The sequence below is a fragment of the Macrobrachium nipponense genome, chromosome 19 (assembly GCF_015104395.2).
Source record: "Macrobrachium nipponense isolate FS-2020 chromosome 19, ASM1510439v2, whole genome shotgun sequence".
Classification (NCBI taxonomy): domain Eukaryota; kingdom Metazoa; phylum Arthropoda; class Malacostraca; order Decapoda; family Palaemonidae; genus Macrobrachium; species Macrobrachium nipponense.
In genome coordinates this window covers 57,616,563-57,637,422 of record NC_061088.1, presented here as the reverse complement: position 1 = coordinate 57,637,422, position 20,860 = coordinate 57,616,563, and the positions used below count along the sequence as shown (strand labels likewise).

Below are 20,860 nucleotides of genomic sequence, written 5' to 3'. Positions count from 1 at the left end.
TGATACATGAGATACATGACAAAACCACTGTTTATTGGTGAAAATTTTGGGGTCGCATGATATGCGAGATCGCACGTTACTAGAGTATATACGGTATGTATATCACAGTTAAAACTGTAACAAAGCTATAAACTATCATGAGTGTTTTAATAAACATCTTAATGGTTGATAGAAAGCTTAAGTTAATAATCAGCAGCATATGGTAAGAGAGAGAAGAGCCGAGACATCGCTCAGGTGGATGAGCGCAGCTTAACAGGACAGGAGCAAGATGGCGCCCTGTCAAAAGGTTGGCCAAACTCTCTCTATACACGGCTCTGCCTTCTCTTCTATCAGGGTGCAAGCTGCAGGTGCTGCGGCATGCTTAGAGGCCTTGGTGGCCTCATGGAGTTTATGCACGACATTCACCAATTTCTCTATCGGAAGTATTTCTGCCTCCATAATTTGTGCCCTCACCTCCTGAGGAAGGTGCCGCAGGAATATTTCTTGCGCTAGGCTGATCTCCCTTTTGCCTGATTTGTCCCAGTCCGGCAGCATCAGGAGACCTCGTAGTTCCTCCCAGGTGTCCTTGAACGATGCGTCCCCCTGGGGCTGTTCCATCAGGTCCAGGGCATGTTGGGCTCTTTCTGGGACAGGCATGGAGATCTCGGTGAGCTTCCTGCTGAGGCATTCGTATTTGATCTTCTCCGGTTGCACGTCTAGCCAAGGTGTAATTTTATTAAACACTTCCTTGTGCAGTGTCGTCATGATGATATCTGCTTTGATTTCTTTGTCCATGACCTTGGCTACGCAGAAATGTACAATGGCCCGCAGGAACCATGACGTGGTGTTTTGCTGCAAGAATGGAGGCAGCTTTATTGCCTGAGTTATTGCAGTTTTCAAAGGCGAGAGGGGGAAGCAGAGTATCTGTGGGTCCTCTGTTTGATTTTCGGGTTCTTTGTCTGGCATCTTGACTCTCACACCAAAACACGAATTAAGCACCATATTTATTCCGTTAATGGTGTTCTGGGTTCGTCAGAAGTCAAAACTATACATCACGTGGTTCTGTTAATGACTTTCTGAGTACAGTCGATGTGAATTGTAAATGGTAGGGCCAAACCGTTCGAACACGCCAAAACGTACCTGAGGAGGTACGCTGTAATTAGTCCGTTAGTGGCATGGGGGGTTTTCTGAGGAAGGAGCTTTCAGAAGCCTAAACTTTGAAGATTTATGGCTCCATTAAAGGCTTCTGAAGGGAAGTGCAGCCGTAGTGAGTCCGTTAATGACAGAGCCAAAACTGCTGTGCTTCCATGCAACGTAAAAACACCATACAAACAAAGAAAATCGCTGTTTACCGTCACTCCTCGGGTTACCAGTTGTGAAGTCCCAATGAAACAGAACTGGGTACTGATGATTTATTACCTGGGCACGCGATGTACATAGCAGTGTGCGGACGAAAACAGAGTGCCTGACCCCCCGGGTCCCGTGACTCGCACACAGATAGAGAAGAATTTGTTTCTTTGCAGTCAATAAAATGGTAATAAAAAGGACATAATGGACATACATTGATGAATTGTGTATTGGCGGAAAGGCCAGGAAATTCTACATCCAAACATATACATTTGATTTTTGCAGGACCTTCATCAGAATATTCACCAGTGGAAATAGGTAAATCTGCTGCCAATTGTTCCAATCTATGGACATCGCATCTGTGGCGTAAGCTAGAGGGTCCAGGTTGGGTGCCACGTAACATGGTAGTTTGTGATTGGATTCCGTGGCGAATAGGTCTACTTGAAGGTCTGGGATTTGATTGCAAATCCACCGGAACGACTTCCTGTCCAGGGACCACTCCGACTCCAGCGGAGTTGTCCTGGAAAGTGCGTCTGCGATAACATTCTTTACTCCTGCCATGTGAGTTGCTGACAGGTGCCGATGATTTTTCGCCGCCAGCGAAAATATCGCAATCATTACGTGATTTTAAAGTTTGCTTGACCTGGAGCCTCCTCTGTTTATGCAGTGGACTACTACTGAACTGTCCAAGACTAACCTTATATGACTGTTTCTGGCCGGAGTCAGTCGCTTTAGGGTCAGGAAAACGGCCGTCGCTTCTAGAATATTGATTTGGAACTGGCGGAACATATCCGACCATGTTCCCTGGACTTTCTTGTGTTGGAAATAGCCTCCCCAGCCGCTCAGAGATTCATCTGTCAGCATGAGAAATCTGTCGCATTGAATGTATGAGTTGAGACGGGACAAGTCCAGAATCACTCTTCTTTTGTCCGAGTCCTTCTTTGGGACTCTGAACAGACGTCCTTGAAACTTTAGGTGTTTTACTTTCTTTATAGCCTTCTTCTGCAGGAGATCTTTGGTATAGTCTATAAAGTCCGCCGTTGGAATCTGGTAAAAACTGATTGGTGGAGGGGGCCCTTTCTCCCATTTCCACCCCAGACCTTTTGAGACTATACTGTGGGCCCATGGACTGAAGGTCCAATGGTCCCGGAAGAGATATAATCTCCCTCCCACCTGTGGGCTCTCACTGGCTGGCTGCAGGTCTGCTACCTCTGCCTCCACTGAAGCCTCTACCTCTTGGTCCGCCTCGTAGCCGGGCGCCACCTCTGGCCTTGCTACTTCCGGCATGCCTATTGTAGCCGCGAAATGCGTCTCGCGACTCGTAGGAGTGGTTGAAGGCTGGGGAGGTCACTATGGCTGTCGAGGTCGAAGGCTGCTGAGCCGGCAGAGTTTGTACTAGAACGAACTGCTTTTGCTGTTGAACCTTAGATGTCGAAGGCTTACCGACCTGAGAGACCGGAACCGCTTGCACTACCGCCTGAGGATGGGAGGCCTGGTAAGGATGAAATTTCCTTGGCCTCTTCTTGGGTCTGGATTGGTGTCCGGGGCCATCAAACTTCCTTTTGGAAGGAAGTCCCCAACGGACCCGAAGACTCTGGTTGGCTCTGGCTGCCTCATGAAAGACGTTGTTAACCTCGTCTTTCGGAAAGAGATTTTCGCCCCATATTGAGGACTTTATGAGTCTATTAGGCTCGTGCCTTATAGAGGCACTCGCCAGGACGTACTTCCTGCATGCTCATCTCGCCATAATGAAATCGTACAGGTCCATTTGGAAAGTCTGTAACAGAGCTTTCGTAAGGACCCAGAACAACTGTTCTTCAGTGTAGGTTGATGCTACCAACTCCGCCGCAGTGACGAAGTTGATAGACCTTCCTAATCTGGTCCTTGCCTCGAATTCCGCTTTGACCAAGTGGTCCGTAATCCTCGGTAGCTTCTCGGTAAATAGGGTGGAAGCGCAATCCGGGTCGAGTTTACCTGCCGTAAACGTAGCCGGAACGTCATTCCAGAACTACATCTGTGGGGAAGAGTAGAGAGGTAGCCTCTGTCTCTTTTAGTGCTGGTAAGGGCTTATCCTCCGCCGCCACTTGCATAGTTAGTCCCGCCACCTTGTATGTACAGGGTGACAGAACTCCGTTTGGGGTCACAAACATCGTAAAACTACCTTTATGGGGTGTCAGTTTGGTGTTAACGCAACCCCAGTCAGAGAGGGTGCGAACCCAAACAGCTTGAGCTTGGTTCCTAGGGAAGATCACTGTCTCCTTCGGGACCTTGTCTACTCTGACTAGCGCATGTTCTGCTAGTCTGACAAATCTGGGGAATGGGAATTGGAGACCCGGCGGGAAGAACTCAAAGTCCTCCACAGGGCGGGTTCCACACCCTTCGATTGTCAACTTCCCATCTGAGAATGGGGCATGTAAAGCTAACCGCCACGGGTTGTTATTCTCGAAGGGCAGCAGCTTTGATGCATCCGGCATTATCATGGTCAGAGCCGGGGTTCTGGATTGGAGGAATCTGGTCATCATTTCCTCCAGGGACCTGATCCTCTCGGTCAGGGACGTTATTGCCTGGCCTGAGGTATCTGAGCCCGAGGTGAGTCGTATCGACTCAAGCCTCTCGTCAACCACTTCCCTAACCTTCGACATTAGAAGGTTAGCAAAGGCCTCCTGATCAAATCTGGACTCTGTCATCTTGGATTTGGAGGATTTGGCTCTTGACCCCTTAGGAGGGGGAGAAGCCTTAACGGCAGGCGACTTGGCAGCAGAAGTCGACGGCTCCGGGGCCGATGACGACTTAGTCGCAGCTGACGGAGTCGGTTTCGATCCCTTTGGATGGGATTTCGGTCTTACTGATTTAAGCTTTGTAATGACCGAAAGCGATCCTTCCCAAGCAGGGGTGGACTTAGAGAAGCCCCGGAAAGAAGAGGAAGAAGAAGGGGTAGGACTAAAGAGACTACCTGCCTCACTTACCTCCCCACCTACCTCCTCCTCGGTGGCCATCGGTTTGCGGTGAAGGCTGATGGCTACCACCTCTTCCGTCATCAGGTCGCAATCTTGTTCCTCCGGGATGGGCAGCGTCGCCAGTCGGATGGACTCGATGATGGGGTTAGCAATATGCGCCAGAACAGCCGTTGTCGCCGTGGCCCCCGGGTACAGAAGGGAGCACAGATCTTCAGACAGGACGTAAGGCTGTCCCGCCGATGCATTCTTCCCAAAACCTGCCACCCAACCCCTAAGCGCCACCCTTGCCTCATGCCAGAGGGCCAAAGAAGCCTGTAAGAGTCAGATGGACTCAATGATGGGGTTGGCAATATGCGAAGGAACAGCCGTCGTCGCCATGGCCCCCGGGCACAGAAGGGAGCATAGATCTTCAGACAGGACGTAAGGCTGTCCCGCCGCCGCATTCTTCCCAAAACCTGCCACCCAACCCCTAAGCGCCACCCTTGCCTTATGCCGGAGGGCCAAGGAAGCCTGTAAGAGAGGAAATCGAATTAACATTCCACTCGGGGAATAGTATCTATAAGAAATTTCTTAAGTTATTGTAACAGAAATTCTATGCAAATGACGCAGTAAGGATACTTACTTTCTCATCAGAGAGATTGGACACCATTTCATAGCAGATGGTGCACGCGTCCGGGTGCCAGACCATGTAGTGCTCAAGTTGCACAGCGCAATTAGCGTGCGACCGGCAGACTATATGGCCGTAGGGCTTGCCGAGGGTAGCGGAGCACGCTTCCGCTTGGCAACGGACCATCTGTAAGTTGAAAATTTTCTGAGTATAAGCACAGAATGCCGGAGCCTTAACCTAGATATTGGTTCAAGACTTACTCACTAAATGATTTCAACTCTCTGAATGAATAAAAGAAAATATCTGGGTGTATTTGCCTGCTCCATCCTAATCTCTATTACAGTCGGCTGAATCAGAAGGCTACGAATTATCGTAGTCGAATACCTGACCCATCCACCGTCCCCACCGGAGTGGGGAACGACACGAGAGAACGGGAACTGAGCTGCGGCAACTTAATACAATAACTCTGGCAGTGGGTGCGAGGGTGAGTCACACTCCGTCGGAACCTTAAAGGTCCGGAGATATCTACAGAGTAGCCCCCAAAGCTTAGCCTACTCGAAGTCTCATCTCTCATTGTCATAAGTAATGCCGGCGGAAACGGGCTGAAGTGAGCGGATCAGGGGAAGGTAATTCCTATATCTGAACCTGAACGCATCTAGAGGGGGAGCGTAACTCCCAGCCTGAATCCATAGCTGGGGGAGGACAACTGGGAGGAGAGACCACTGAACAGCGGAGCAGTATAAATGTACAATCCGGTGCGATGTCCCCTGGCTGGTGTGATACTAGACCACTGTTGAGCCGGCGGAGCTATCCACTCAGAGACATAAGGTGATTACATATAATACCAGTAACCCCACTGCTCCAACCCCTCTCTTCCCACTTAAGCGAAAAAGCTTGAGCGGCCGTTCACCGATAAGACTACTAGAACCGCGAGCTATAAGACAGTGTCAGGCAGAGCCGAGCTGGGAGTGAGGGAAGGGGGGAGGGGGTTGGGGGGTGGTATGTATGTGGGTTGTCGGTCGTGATCGCCTGGCCACCAACCCGATCAGAGATAGACACCTACTGAAGGCTGTGTAGCCTACTACTACAGGGGTAGTAGGCCGACTGGGCCTATGGCCCGTCGTGATTGGTACAGCGACCGATCGGTGATCACTCTCAAACGGGAGGTCATGGCCTACTACTAAAGGTTATACTAAAGGACGCTAGGCCAGGACGATATACATAACAGACCACTCAATTTACAAGCAATACAATAATGAGGCATCATGGAAGAGTTGCAAGAGGAACATAAGATATGAGGAGAATACCCAGTATGGATCTAGCCTAACCCTCCGAGATCACTATGGAACCGGTCAGGTAGGTCAGATAACCTCCAAGGACATCATGGTGGGGATGGTGGCCCTCGACCAAACCCTCCAAATTCGAATTTTTCGATCTGGACAGGTGGGGAGGATAGGCCCAACAATATGATAAGAGAGAGACTCTCTATCCTTGATATCCTCTCCGCTAGCACCGTAGCACAGTCAGGGGGAGAGGCATAAGGGGTATAGGGGTAGGGGCACCTGGCCTACCTTCAAAAACCTAGCCTAGGCTTGGTCGGGTAAGCCAGGGAAGGAAAGCAACTCTTCCAACCTCTCAGTGATAAGAAAATCATCAACGTGCATAAAATCAAGTACCTATCTGGTTCGCATTAAACAATAACGCATGCATGTCTCACATCGGGAGAGAGAGAGAGAGGACTCTCTCCTCTCCAATGATAAATACGATAGGCTACTAGTAGCCTAACAAAATTACATATACAATATGTGATAAAATTACACACAGAGAGGCACGAACACACCGTCATGAGCTTGTTAGGCCTATCTTAAAATACGAACCAATCCGAACTCAGTCGGCTAAATAATTAAGTATATGATACGAAAAAACCTCACTGATAACAGTAATGAAATATAAAATTAACATAAAATTAAGAATAAAAGGAAATAACGAGTAATAACAACACATGTGTCTGATGATGCACCCCAAATGGCGGATGAACTACTAGCGGTGCCCCAAAACGTTTTCTAAGGGGCCGAAGGCAACAAATGGTATGCATCGTAACGATACAAGTTACGAAAACACCAATTGGAATACTCAACTTAGATTAAGGAGTAAGTTCCACAGAAGACATTGCTGGTTCTAAATAAGGCACTAAGGGAGCTGCTGAGATGCGTGTTTCACTCACAAAGGCTAATTATAGGAATGAAGATGGCGGGCGGGTAGTAGTAGTAGTAGCGAGAGCGAGCGGATGGTAAGGGGAGTAGCCTTTGTAACGGCTCTTGCCGTGGGAGGGAATTTGAAGAGGAATCCTCTAATTGGCAGAAGACCTGTGAGTAGTGGCTTCCACTCGCCCTAGTGCTTATACCGACGCCCTTGGGGTGTTGGAGCTGAGGGTAGTATATTCAGCATACCATGCTAGCTTTTTCTCTGGTATATTTAGGATCTATTTATACTTAGAAAAGTGAGCTACAGGAACTTTCACCGGCAGACACAGGTCGAACCCAGAAAATTACCTTGTCAGTAAGTTTGAACGCCCATTTCCATCTTGCATGCAAAGCAAAGTCTTGTGTAAAGAGCTTCCAGTTTGTTAGCAAAAGATATAGTTACTTTTAAAGTGTGATGTATTATATGATTTGTATGAAAACACTTTTGTAAAACTATATTTGTTTAAATGTGTATTATTCAGTATTTTGATACTTTCCAATCTAAGGTTAGAAGGGATAATTCACTCCCATCATTTGTAGTGATGTGAGAAAGGCTGCTAGACTAATATACAAAAGTAAAATTTAGCTTAGTATCTTATTGATGTGTGCCATTCACATTTACGACTTGGGTTTTTTCATAGGTTTAGTGACTGCAGTCATAATGTTGTTACTGGAGTGTCAGTGCTGATACAAGAAGGAGAAACATGGAATGAAATCTCCTTCTGTGAAACAACAACTGTAAAATTTGGCAAATTGGTGGATGAGGAAATTGATGCCTACATTGCAACAGGAGAACCTATGTAAGTGTAAGCTACCAATCCTGGCATGTATGCCTCTGATACGTACTAGTGTAATAGAATAATTGGGCATTGTTTGTATGGATGTATATAGTTCATTGCAGGAATGTTAGATGTGCAAGAAAAATGCATAGAACATTTATTTTTCTGAGTTTATAAAAGGTGAGGCATTGTATGTAGAAGATGGTGCTGTTTCTAAAAATGAGAAAAACTTTCAAAGTTCTTAATTCATAAGAAAGCTGCAGAATTATTTTCAAAGTTAGAGCGGTAATTTTTAAATTGTTCATACGCGAACAAACCCTTGGTCTTAACAATAGGATAATTTCTAGCGCCTAGCTGATCCGGTAAAAAAGTAGACGAAAGCAAGGAATCTTGTGGTATCTGGCAACGCATGCGTAGATCGGGTGAAGAGTGGTCAAACGCCGAACATATACGCCAGTTTTTCTTTACCTCCTTGGGACGAGAGTGGGTTTTTTCATCTCTTGGCCTTTTCCCGGTTTTTGCCCGTTTCGTTCCTTTTGTGTGTTTGTGTGTTTTTGCCTAATATTATGCTTCTTCTCGACGTCAGCGTTGGTGCCCTGGAATTCCTGGATTTCTGTGTTCTCGTTTTTTGGCTTCGTCAGCGACAGACCCTCACATCACTTGCAGTAGGTGCCGTTCCAATTTTTGTACGATTACGAATCCTTGTATGGAATGCCGGGCATGGCCTTTGGAGCAGTGGAAGAAGTTTTATGGTAAGAGGGAACGTCGGAGAGTCTCCACTCTTCCTTCTTGGGAGGGCTTTACTCCTATTCCCGATGTTTCATCTTCCGCAGTAGTCAACCCCCATAGTATCGTTGCCCCTGCTTCTCCTTCCTTTTCTTCCATTGATTCGTCGATGGAAGTATCGGGAGGTCGCCAGGGTATTATTTGTAATGTAGCCCCCTCTTCTTCGGGAGTTTTTTCGGTTCCCGAGAAGGGTGAGGTTTTTTTCATCATTCTCTTCTTTTCCAGAGTCGGAAGCGTCCAAAATGGCGGTGATTTGGAAGACGCTTGGGCTAGGGGGTACCCTGTCCTTAGGGGGGTTGCTAGCACATTTTGAGGAGGCTCGCACCCCCCTCCCCAGTCCAGCCCAGGTCCATCTCCCTATCTCCCCCCCCCCCCCCCCTCCAGGCCTCGTCTCCATGGGAGAGAACAGTCGGCCATCTTGTATTGCTCCGCTGGCTGCCACCGCCTTGTCTCAGAGTGATGCTGCGGCGTCAGCCCCGTTGTTGTCGTCACAGGGCCCATCTTTGTGTATTCCTCCGCCAGTGGCGTCTCTTTCCCCCTCGCTCAGAGGGGAGGTCGTGACGTCACTCTCATCAATGACATATCTTCCAGTCGCCTCCGCGCCACCCAGTTCGAAGCATCTCCCTTCCTTGTCTTCGGAGCCTTCTCTGGCACATCAGTCCAAGCTCATATGCCAGGCGGTGCTTCAGAGGCTGGACTCTGTTTTAGACGTGAAGTTGGCTGCCTTATCGGTTGGGAGGGCTGGTAGGAAACACGTTGCTTCGTCCCCGCCTTCCGAGAAGAGTGCGCATAAGAAGCTGGTGCTGTCTCCCTCTTTCTCTTCCCCCTCTACGCCTCGTGGGCGTGTTAGGCATTGGAAGGCTAAGGACCTTGCCCTTCCTTAACCGCCGAGGGAGGAACAGCACAGACGTGTTCCCGAGAGTGCTGTGGTTTCGGGCAGTGTTAGTGTTGTGTGTTCTGCAGGGGTTGCTTCGCCGCCGAACCTCGTACGTGCAACCACCCCACCCCCCCACCCCATCCTTGCACATCGCGAGTGTGGCAACCTCCCCCGTCCGTGCGCGTTGATGGCAACTGCCCCCTTCCTTCTCCCCAGGCCTATTCGTCGCCGTAAAGACCTGAAGGCGCCTGTCAAGAGGTCGAAGGAAATTAGCACGGAGGTGGTGCAGCTGGAGTGTTTGCTTGCTTCCAAGTCTTCCTCTTATATAGGAATTCTCCATCAATCTCGAGTGCTCGAGTTTCCCCCCATCTCACGTACGTACGGCCGCCACGCCCCTGTCCGTTCATGGCCGTCTGGAGTCACCTGTTGAGGTAAGGGATGTGCCTAATGTTTCAGTGGGTCCGTCTCGGAGGCTGACTGTTGGACCCAGCCCAGATAGGCTAGTAGAGATTTCAGACTGTTTGCCTACTAACCCTTCAGTGAATTTTGGTGAAGAAAACGCGTTAGAAGAGGCTGCACATCCTTCTTGTCATCGGTCGCCGGTGCCAGAGCAGGAAGAAGGGGACACGCTGGAGTATCTGTCTTCCTTTTTGGAGGTTGTTAATCTCATTCGAGGGTTCAACAATTTGGAAAGTAGGACTCAGGATCGGTCGTCCTACACTCCTTCTTGCTTGGAAGCCTTAGTGGGAGCTGCTCAGGACCCCAAATCATCTCCAGCTGCTGTTGTCAGGGCACGTTCAGTCGGTCTTGCAGAAGGTTAACGCCTCTGTTTCTGACCGGGACGGTTCACTTCGCTCTAGGGGCTCTACCAAACTCCTACCCCCACCTCTCACAAGACATAGGAAGTACTATGCTACAAGCTCTGCATTTTTGTTGTCACGCCACTTTAACCCAGACGTCATTCACCTGAAGCCGGGTTTGACTTTGGAACAGGTGAGGTCGGTGGCTCCTTCCTTATCTCCGCAAGATGCCTTAGCCTTGGAATCTACGGCAGCCTCCATGTTGCAGACGGTTTCTTGGCTGGACCTCTGGTCTGTGGTGATTGCCAAGATAGCTTCTGACAGGTCCCCTGATGGGTTGGTGAGTGCCGCCTTGCTTGCCAGTTTTTTGCAATCCGGGGACAAGGTGTTTTCTTATTTGGCTCACCTCAGTGCCAATTTATGGGCTAATCTTCTTCTGGTTAGGAGGGACGCGGCTTTGTCTAGGATGGAGAGGTCGCTCGACTCTGAGTCTTTGCTGGCCTTGAGGAACGGTGACCTGTTAGAATCACAATTTTTGTTTCCATTGACCGAACTTGACAATGCGATAGACCAACGTCGGGCTGACACCAAGGACCGTCTGGTGCACCAGGCTGTGTCTAAATCAGAGCCACGCCCTCGGAGACGTTTGGCCTCCCCTCCTCCCCGGTCCAGCAGCAATCGAGGAGATCGTCCTCTGGTAGGCCATTGAGGACCTCGAGTTTGGCAGGGCCTTCCCGTTCGTCACAGCCCAAGTCTCAGGATCAACGCCCCTTTCGCTCTCATTCCTTTAAACCAAGAAGAGGCCCTAGGAGCAGAGGTCAAGGGGGCCGTCAATAGGTAAGGCGCCTCTCCCTCTCCTGCACCACGGGTGGGGGGTTGCCTGGCTGGCCATTGGGCCAAGTGGCAGTGTTACGGGGCGGAGAAGTGGGTGGTAGATGTCCTTCGGGTGGGATACCTGTTGCCATTTGACTTCTCTCCTTCTCTGTCGGACAAGCCGCAGCTCAGGAAGACGTATCCACCAGATTCTCAAAAGTTCTTGGCTCTTCAGGAGGAGGTGCAGAAGATGCTGGACAAGGATGCAATAGCAGAAGTAGTGCGTCCGTCAACGGGGTTTTACAGTCACATCTTCTTGGTTCCCAAGGCATCGGGAGGATGGAGGCCTGTGATCGACTTATCCACCTTGAATCGCTTCATCAGAAAGATACGGTTCAAGATGGAGACCCCGCGCTCGGTGTTGGCAGCCATGAGGGAAGGCGACTTCATGCTGTCGATAGACTTGAAGGACGCATACTTCCAAATCCCTGTTCATCCCACGTCCAGGAAGTTCCTTCGCTTCTCTCTGGTGGGCAAGATCTTCGAGTTCAAAGTCTTGTGCTTCGGGTTGACCACAGCCCCTCAAGTGCTCACAAGGGTCTTCTCTCTCGTGTCAAGTTGGGCCCATGCTCAGGGGATCCGTTTGCTGAGGTACCTCAACGATGGGTTTTGGCAGTTTCCAGGGAAAAGCTGCTGCAAGACGGATCATCTTCTTCGGTTCTGCCTGGACCTGGGCATTTTAGTCAACCAGGAAAAGTCGAACCTTGTACCCACTCAAAGGATTCTCTACCTGGGCATGGTCATCGATAAGACAATGGCGAGAGTTTTCACGTCGGATCAGAGATTGTAGAAGTTGCGGGCTGTGGCACAACTTCCTCTCAAAGTCGCATCAGTCAGCTCATCGGTGGCAGGTTCTTCTGGGAGTGCTATCTTCCCTGGAGAAGCTGGTCCCTCATGGGCGTCTTCATCTTCGGTCTCTGCAATGGAGACTGGGGGAATTCTGGTCTCCGGCGGGGGAACCTCCCTGTTTATGGTCCCACTGTCTTTGAAAGTGAGAAAAGACCTTCGTGGTGGCTGGACAACCAGAATCTATTGAAGGGCATCCCTCTGCACTCTCTCCCTCTGGACTTCCTTCTGTTCTCGGACGCCTCCCTCGCAGGTTCGGGCGCGCACTTAGGCGGCCTCATCGCTTCAGGCGTTTGGGGTTTAGAGGACAAGCAGCAGCATATCAACGTCTTGGAGTTGAAGGCGGCTTTCCTGGGTCTGAAGGAGTTTCGGGGGATGGTAGAGGGTCACTCTGTCGTTCTCATGTCGGACAACACCATGGTGGTAGCCTACATGAACAAACAGGGAGGCCTAGTTTCTCAGCAGCTTCATGCCTTGACCGTCGAGCTTCACCAGTGGGCAATCAGCAATTTGGTAGAGCTTTCAGCCAGGTATATCCCAGGGAAACGGAACGTGGTCGCAGACAAACTCAGTCGCCGAGATCAGATCTTAGGCACAGAGTGGTCCATTCATCAAGCGGTGGCGGACAGGCTTTTCCAGATTTGGGGGAGACCCATGCTGGACCTTTTCACGACACATTACAACAGGAAGCTGGAAGTGTTCTGTTCAGTGGTCCCAGATCCCTTGGCATTGGCAGAAGACGCATTCCAACATCCCTAGGACAACCTGGAGGTGTATGCCTTCCCTCCGTTTTGTTTGATCCGTCAGGTTCTGAACAGGCTGTTGGGTTCACGGGGTCTCAGAATGACTCTGGTGGCCCCTCTGTGGCCTCAGGTGGAATGGTTTCCAGATCTGCTATCATTGTTGTCGGAGATTCCGAGGGAGATTCCGCCTTGGCGGCATCTCCTGTGTCAGCCCCATGGAGAAAGGTTCCACCAGTCAGTAGAATCCCTGTCGCTTAACGTTGGAGGCTATCAACTATCTCCTCCGAGAGAGAGGCTTTTCTCAGAAGTCAGCTGGGCACATGTCCAGCAGTCTTAGGAAGTCAACCTCTGAGGTTTACGAAGGCAAATGGGCGATCTACTGTGATTGGTGTCGTAAACAGGATTTTTCTCCACTCGCGACCTCTATTCAGCGAATAGCAGACTTTTTAACGTTCCTCAGAGACGAGAAACATTTGTCTGTGTCTGCTATTAGAGGCTACAGGGCACCTCTGAGTTTGGTGTTACGCCTGAAGGGTATCGACGTCTCCTCTTCCTGGGAACTTTCCTTGCTAGTTAAAGGGTTTGAGCAGTCGTCATCTCCTAGAGAGCTCAAGCCCCCAACGTGGGATGTTTCCTTGGTGCTTAAGAGCTTGACTTAGAGCCCATATGAGCCCTTGCACCGCTCATCTGATAGGAACCTGACGCTTAAGACAGTTTTCCTTTTGGCTTTGGCATTTCCAAAAGGGTAGGAGAGCTCCACGGTCTGAGTTATGAGGTGAAGCACACCAGGGGTTGGAAGTCAGTGTCCTTCGAATTTGTTCCGGAGTTTGTGGCCAAGACCCAAAATCCCTCAGTGCATGATGACAGGTTCACTTCGTTCTCCATTCCCTCACTGACTGACTTTGTGGGTGGTGATGCTCAAGAGCTTTTGTTGTGCCCTGTCCGGGCCCTGTGTTACTATCTTAAAAGGACTCGGCACCTTAGACCAGGCTGCTGCAGGCTCTTTTTCAGTACAGGCCGTGCGAAGAAAGAGGTGTCTAAGAATACTATCTCTCTTTGGATACGGGAAGTCATCAGACAGGCATACTTGACTCTTGATGATTCCACCGCCACGTCTGTGCAGGCTAGAGCACACGACATTAGGGGTATTGGTCCCTCTCTGGCTTTCAAAAAGAACTTGGCTGTACATAGAGTGCTGAGCGCTGGTACTTGGTTACGCCAGTCCACGTACACCTCTTTCTATCTTAAGGATGTTGCCCACAGATCTATGGACACATTTTCCCTGGGTCCTGAGGTGGCTGCCCAACAGGTTGTGTAACTCATAGTTGTCCTTAACGGGCCACCTTTGTATCTTACCTAAGATGATTGTGTGGATGAGAGAATGAGTGAGTTGGCTGGCCTCCTTCTTTCTCTTGTACCTTTCTCCTTTGGGCGGGTTAAGGAATTGACACGTCATTTGCTGGACTGGTCTGATACAGGTGAGTGAGGTAGTCATAATGGTAGTGTGGTCGTGCAGTATTCAATATCTTACCCACTATTTAGTAACCTAGGCTCCACTCCTGGGCAAGGAGGAGTCGGGAGTACTACAATCCCTAGTGCCCTGGTTTGTTCTTTGGACAGTCACAGTTTTTCTTTGGTTCCTTATACAATGCTTATCCCATATATCATTGTATGTCTCTCAGGTTCTGAGTGGTTAGATTTTAGTGTATCTAGCTTCTCAACGGGCTTCAGTCCCTCTCTAAGAACTATTTCTTTTGAGAGCTGGACTGGCGGGTAGGCCCCCAGCCAGTCTAGGATGTCTTATACCTCCCTCCAAGTATGAGTCTATCCTATTGTTAAGACCGAGGGTTTGTTCGAGTATGAACAAATGACAAATTTTCTAAGACAATTTGTATTTTTCATAGCTACAAACCTGAGGTCTTAACGTTATACTGCCCACCTCTAGCCGCCCCTCTTTTTGTTAAGTCATCCTGATTGGGAAAGACTGGCGTAAATGTTCGGCGTTTGACCACTCTTCACCCGATATACGCCTGCATTGCCAGATACCACAAGATTCCTTACTTTCATCTACTTTTTTACCGGATCCAGCTAGGCGCTAGAAATTATCCTATTGTTAAGACCTCAGGTTTGTAGCTATGAAAAATACAAATTGTCTTAGAAAATTTGTCATTTCAAAGTTAGTGGTAATTTTTTAAAAGTGAAAGATTAGTTCATTTTATCTGATATGTTAACTAGTACTATGCAATATATATTTTCAAGCTAGTTTGATAAGATTTTATTAAATGAAAGTTAAACAAATTTGTTAAAAGTTGGTAACCAGTAACATTGTTTGTACTTAAGCCCCTCTCCCAGCCCAAAACTCCAAGGCAGCAATCTTGATGAAAGCTCTCATTACAGCCAACCAGGATTAATGAATTTTACAAATAGACTCCTCAAGGATACCACAGATAACCCAGAACAAAGATTTGGAGGCTTATGGCTTCCCTTGGATGTGGTTCTATTTTTAATATCTTGATGTGGCCTATTCCTTTGTTAACAGTGTCCTGAAGAAGGACATCATTTTGAGAAGTCTGCCTGATATGATCTTATCCTCTAACTTTGATTGTTTGAGGACAGCTGACCTTGTGCACCACTGCCTCTGGTTAAGGGGATTATGAGAGGTGAAATGCCTCCATTACCAGAGCTGTGTGAAGTCACTTGTTAGCTTGATTCACTTTTGTTTTCACCTGTTGGCAAGCCACCAGAACATGGGAACTTATGAAGGTCTCATGCTTCCTCTTATTCCAAGGGTAGACAGTTGTATACATAGATCTGCCACTCCAGCCAGAACGGCTCATGCTAATACTCCTTCCTGTTTTGCCTTCCCAAGAACTCCACAATTGCCATGTCACCCAGGCAGAGGATGTTAGTGAGTTGCTTCAGGCAAAGAAAATTCTTTTCGAAGGTGTGAAGGGAAAGAGCTAATGTGGTAGATGACCCATTTGTTCATACTATTAATATTATGTTAGGTCAAAACACACTAACTTGTAGATAATTATGTAATATGTCTGGGATTGAACTGTGTCGCCCAGTGAAATGTACCTATAGCACTCATTTCTAGGTATAAATAAATGCTAAATATACCAGAGAAAAAAGCCATATGGAATGCCATAGTTACTACCTCTGGATCGATCACCCTCATAGGGTGTCGGTATAGCATCAGGGGCGAGTGGAAGCCACTATCACAGATACTTTACCAATTAGCTCTCTCCTCTCTCAAAATCCCCCGCCAGAGAGGTGCCGTTACAACGGCCACCTTCCGCTCGTCACTACTACCTCTGCCAAGAACCCTCATTCCTTTCATAGCACTCGCAACTCGAACTGCTTTATTTTTCGCTTGAGATTGTTTGCTATAATTTTGATCATAATGTCTTCTGATCTTCAAGAAGCATCTTCATCTAAGTTGACATAATAATATTATTTGTTGACTTTGAACGCGGTTACACAACAGTTTGCCCTTATTTGAGAAGTTTTTAGTTGAGGTGTTTGTATGTTGCGTATGTGGAGGAAGCCCTCATCCAGGGAGCCGCCATGTTTACATCAAGGTACCGCGTTACTCAGTCTTCTCAACTTTTTTATTTCGATGTATATCTTATTTTCACCACTATTGCACATCACAGTAAGCGTTACTGTTGTCGTGAAATTTTACCATTTCGCTCCTGATGTGTACCGATAGGCTTATGTATCACTGTTGGAGCCATTACATTTTTTTACCTTAATTAGAGGGTTTCCCTCGTTAGTCATCGTCCTTCATGAGCGATTTGGTTCCCTCACGAGAGTGCTGTTTTATTTTTCAATATATTTCATGCGTGAGTAGTGTGTTTGAGGCGGGCTAGGCTAGCTAGCCTAGTACTACGCCAGTTATTAATTTTACCTGTAAAGGAAAGCCCTCATCCATCCGCTATGCTCATGCATGTTGTGTATGTGATATTTTTTGTATTATCTTATTATAATATTATATTGATATGCTAATTTTATTTTGATGAGGTTAGTTTGGAAGTCCCACACAAATATTACCATCCCTAGCCTACCTGACCAGATCAAGGCCTAGGTTTTGGAGGGTAGGCTAGGCGTTTGAGATTGCTACTCGCTACCCATAGTTGGTACTAGTCCTGGCTTACCTGACCAGACCGACATATTGGTTTTGGAGGGTGATCCATCACTAGAGAGTTCCTCTCTTGTTACGTAAATGTAGGTGCTAAGGCCTGTCTTACCTGACCAGGTCGATATGTTCGATTTTGGAGGGTTAGGTTAGGTTCTAGAGTGTCCTCTTTCGTGACATACTAGTAGGCGCTATCCTAGCTTACCTGACCAGATCGGTGTATCCGATTGTGGAGGGTTAGGCTAGGCTCGTAGATGGGCTTGCCTTTATTCGTCAGTACTTCCAATAATTCCTTATCAATAAATTTTGCAAGTATAGCCTTGGCCGTTACCTCCTTTAGGGTGTCAGTTGGCATGCTGCCTTCTGCCCCTTTAATAGTAGGCTACTTCACGGCTTCTCGGAGGGTGGTAATCACCTGACTGGTTGCTGTTGCCAGGTGATTGCAAGTCTACCTTTCTCCTCCGGGCTCTTCCTTCCGTTACGGACTCGTTCCGGCGGTGCTTCGTTAGCTCGCTGACCAAGTAATCCTACCAGTGAACAGCAGCTGGAGCGTCGAGCACTGTTCCAGGGGATTAGTCGGAGGAGGTTAAGGATTAGTAGATTATGTAGTCTCTGTTGGTATGTCTCCGGGCCTGTGTTTATTCCGGTGAGGTGTGGTCTACCATCACATGTGCCAGAATTTTATACGCCGAAGTTCTACGTACCACTGTTCCTGCCGCTCTGTTTTCTGTATTTCTCTGTTATTATCGCTGCTTTCCCCACTCTGGTGGGGGCGAAACTAGGCTTAGGCAATGCGTTTCCAATTGACTTGGAATTGCTATCCTACTCCGGTGTGATCAGACTCAGGCTTAGGTTTTACCTTGTTTCCCTGTTCTCTTCGTATCAGGCCAACTCCGCCGGTCATAGCTATTGCGATACCGAGATTATGGATTCCGGAGCAGGCGGAGACAATCAGAGCTTTTATGTTATGCAAAATTATAATAGTTGATATTTACCTTTAGCGAGTATTAGTAAAATTATTCTAAGTGTAAACATATCGACGGAATTAACTCCGGCGGAACTATTTGAAGATATTCATGTACCAATGTTAACTTACAGATGGTACGCTGTCAGGAGTTGGGTTGTACAGCCGTCCTCCAACAACCGTGTGGTCATGAGGTCTGTCGTTCTCATGCCAGTTGTGCTGTGGAGGTCGATAACCTCTTGGTATGGCACCCGGGCGGCTGTGAAGTTTGCTACTCCTTGTTTGAGTATGTGACTGATGAGTTGGTAGGTACCATTCTCACCTTGGTAATATTCTCTATTTGTATGACATATCCTTATATATATATTTGAAAATATGACACGTTCCGCCACTGGAGGATCTGATTTCGTCCTCTCTTACAGACTCCTCAGGCGCTCAAAACCTCCTCATTGGCGACCCTAAAGGTCTGGGTTGGAGGTTTTGGTAGGAATTTCGCTGCCGGATGCCCCTATGTACTGTCGGAGGAGCTTTGTTCGTTATTGTACCCAAAAGCGAGGACTTCTTCGGCAGTAGCTAGGGAAGTGGCGGCCCCTATTATTGCCAAAATATGGATGGAGACCCAGGCCCCTCATGAAGACCACGACGCCTTGTGCGAGGAGGTGGCAGAAGAGGTGGTGGCCATCAGTATCCATCTTGAACCCATGACTGTCGACGCGCAGGAAGAAGGTAGGGAAGTAAGTGAGGCAGGTAGTTTTAGTTCTAGATCTGCTGAAAAGAAATCACTTTCTTTCAGTCCAACTCCGTCTTCTTCCTCTTCTTTCCAGGGCTTCTCAAAGTCCAGGAACCTTGGGGACAGGTCTGGTTCCGTGATCCCCAAGGTGAAAGCCCTGAAAAAGAAGACTCTGCTTAGGACTACCAGACCAAATAAACCTACTCCGGCGAGTTCCGCCAGGTCGTCATTGGCTCCCACGCCTATGACTTCCTCGGCTAAAGCTACTCCCCCAGCCTAAGGGGTCGAGAGCTAAAGTATCTAAAGCCAGACCTACGGAGTCCGGCTTCGACCCTGATGCCTTTGCTAATCTTCTAATGGAGAAGATGGGTAATATCGTGGACTCGAGGTTTCAGTCGATGTCTTCTCAGCTCGCTTCGAGCTTGGAGACATCGGGTCAGTCCATCCTGTCTCTGGCTCAGAGACTACAGGTCCAGGAGAGTTTGCTGGCCGGACTTACGCAGTCCGGAGGCACACAGCAGTCCTTCATTGTGCCGGACGCTTTTAAGCTTCCGCCATTCGAGAACATGCTCCCTTTTCGGGTGGCATGCTGACAATTGAAGGCTGTGGAACCCGTCCCGTGGAAGATTACAAGTTCTTCCTGGCGGACCTCCAGTTTCCCTTCCCAGGCTTCGCTCGTTTAGCTGAGGAAGCATTAGTCAGGGTAGACAGGGTCCCAAAGGAAACTGTAATTTATCCTAGGGACCAGGTATCGGCTTGGGTCCGCACCCTTTCAGAACGGGAGTGCATCAACACCAGACTGACGCCACACAAGGGTTGCTACACCATGTTCGTGGTGAGGGATAACATCCTAACCTCTTGCACGTCTAAGATTGCGGAGTTAACTCTGCAGGCCGGAATGGAGGAGAAGTCGATGCCTCAGCTTCGAGAGACAGAGCTATCCAGAATCCCAGAGGCCATGGTAAAGGCAGAATTTGAGTCCAGGTGTAGACTGAGTAGGTCGATCAACTCTATTACTACATCCGGGTTCTAACAAAGTCACTTTTTCAGACTTTTCAGTGTGACCTTTATGACTTTGTGGTTGCTAGGCGGAACTGCAGGAAGCATATCTTTGCCGATGCTTCCATTAGACACAAGCCTAATAAGCTCATTAAAGCAGCTATCTGGGGACCTAACCTCTTTCCTGAAGACGTAGTTAACAGCGTCATCAGTGAGGCTGCTAGGGCTAATCAGAACCTTCGTGTCCGCTGGGGTCTTCCCTCCAAAAGGAAGTTCTATGAGACCTCAGGACCGCAGCCCAAAGGTAGGAAGAGGGTCAGGAAGTATCAGCCCTTCCAGGCCCCTCAGACACAGATGGTGATTCAGGCAGTTCCCGTCTCCCAGATTGGTCAACCTTCAACCTCTAAGGCACGACCACAACAGCAATTTGTGTTGCTGCAGAGTCAGCCAACTCAACAGTCCTCGAGTTCGGCTACTCTCATGACGTCCCCAGCCTTCAATGCTTCGTTTGAAGCACAAGGGGGGTTTCGAGGCTATAACCGACATGCAAGGGGAAGCAGAGCAAGAGGTGCTTACTGGCACAGAGCTGGTTCCAGAGCTCCCTCCTGAGGCAGAGGTTCCAGAGAAAGCAGAGGAAGTAAGACCTCATCCAATCTATGATCCTCTCCAGGTAGGTGGGAGACTGTACCTCTTCCGGAACCATTGGACCTTCAGTCCGTGGGTCCACAGTATCGTATCAAAAGGTCTGGGGTGGAGATGGATAAAAGGGCCTCCTCCACCAGTAGTCAGATTCCACCAAATTCCAACAACAGACCTTCTAGACTATGCCAGAGACCTTCTTCAAAAGAAGGCAATAAAGAAAGTCAGACACCTGAAATTTCAAGGACGTTTGTTCAGCGTGCCAAAGAAGGACATGGACAAACGAAGAGTGATTCTGGACTTGTCCCGTCTCAACTCATATATTCAATGTGACAAGTTCCGCATGCTAACTGTCTCGCAGGTGCGGACCTTTCTTCCCCATGGGGTCGTCACCACCTCTATCGATCTTACAGACGCTTATTATCATGTCCCGATAGCGAGAAACTTTTCTCCCTACCTAGGCTTCAAACTAGGAAGAAAGGCATACTCGTTCAGAGTCATGCCATTCGGGCTCAATATAGCGCCCAGAATATTCACCAAGCTAGGAGAG

General features: G+C 48.5%; 1 protein-coding gene across 1 annotated transcript in view; it reads left to right on the top strand.

The window, feature by feature from the left end:
- Positions 1-20,860, top strand: part of LOC135211818 (dTTP/UTP pyrophosphatase-like) — a 148,154-nt gene that overhangs the window by 88,948 nt on the left and 38,346 nt on the right. Inside the window, exon 4 of the mRNA XM_064245031.1 lies at positions 7,775-7,933. Coding sequence (XP_064101101.1) covers positions 7,775-7,933 — 159 coding nt within the window. The remainder of the gene's footprint in view (positions 1-7,774; positions 7,934-20,860) is intronic.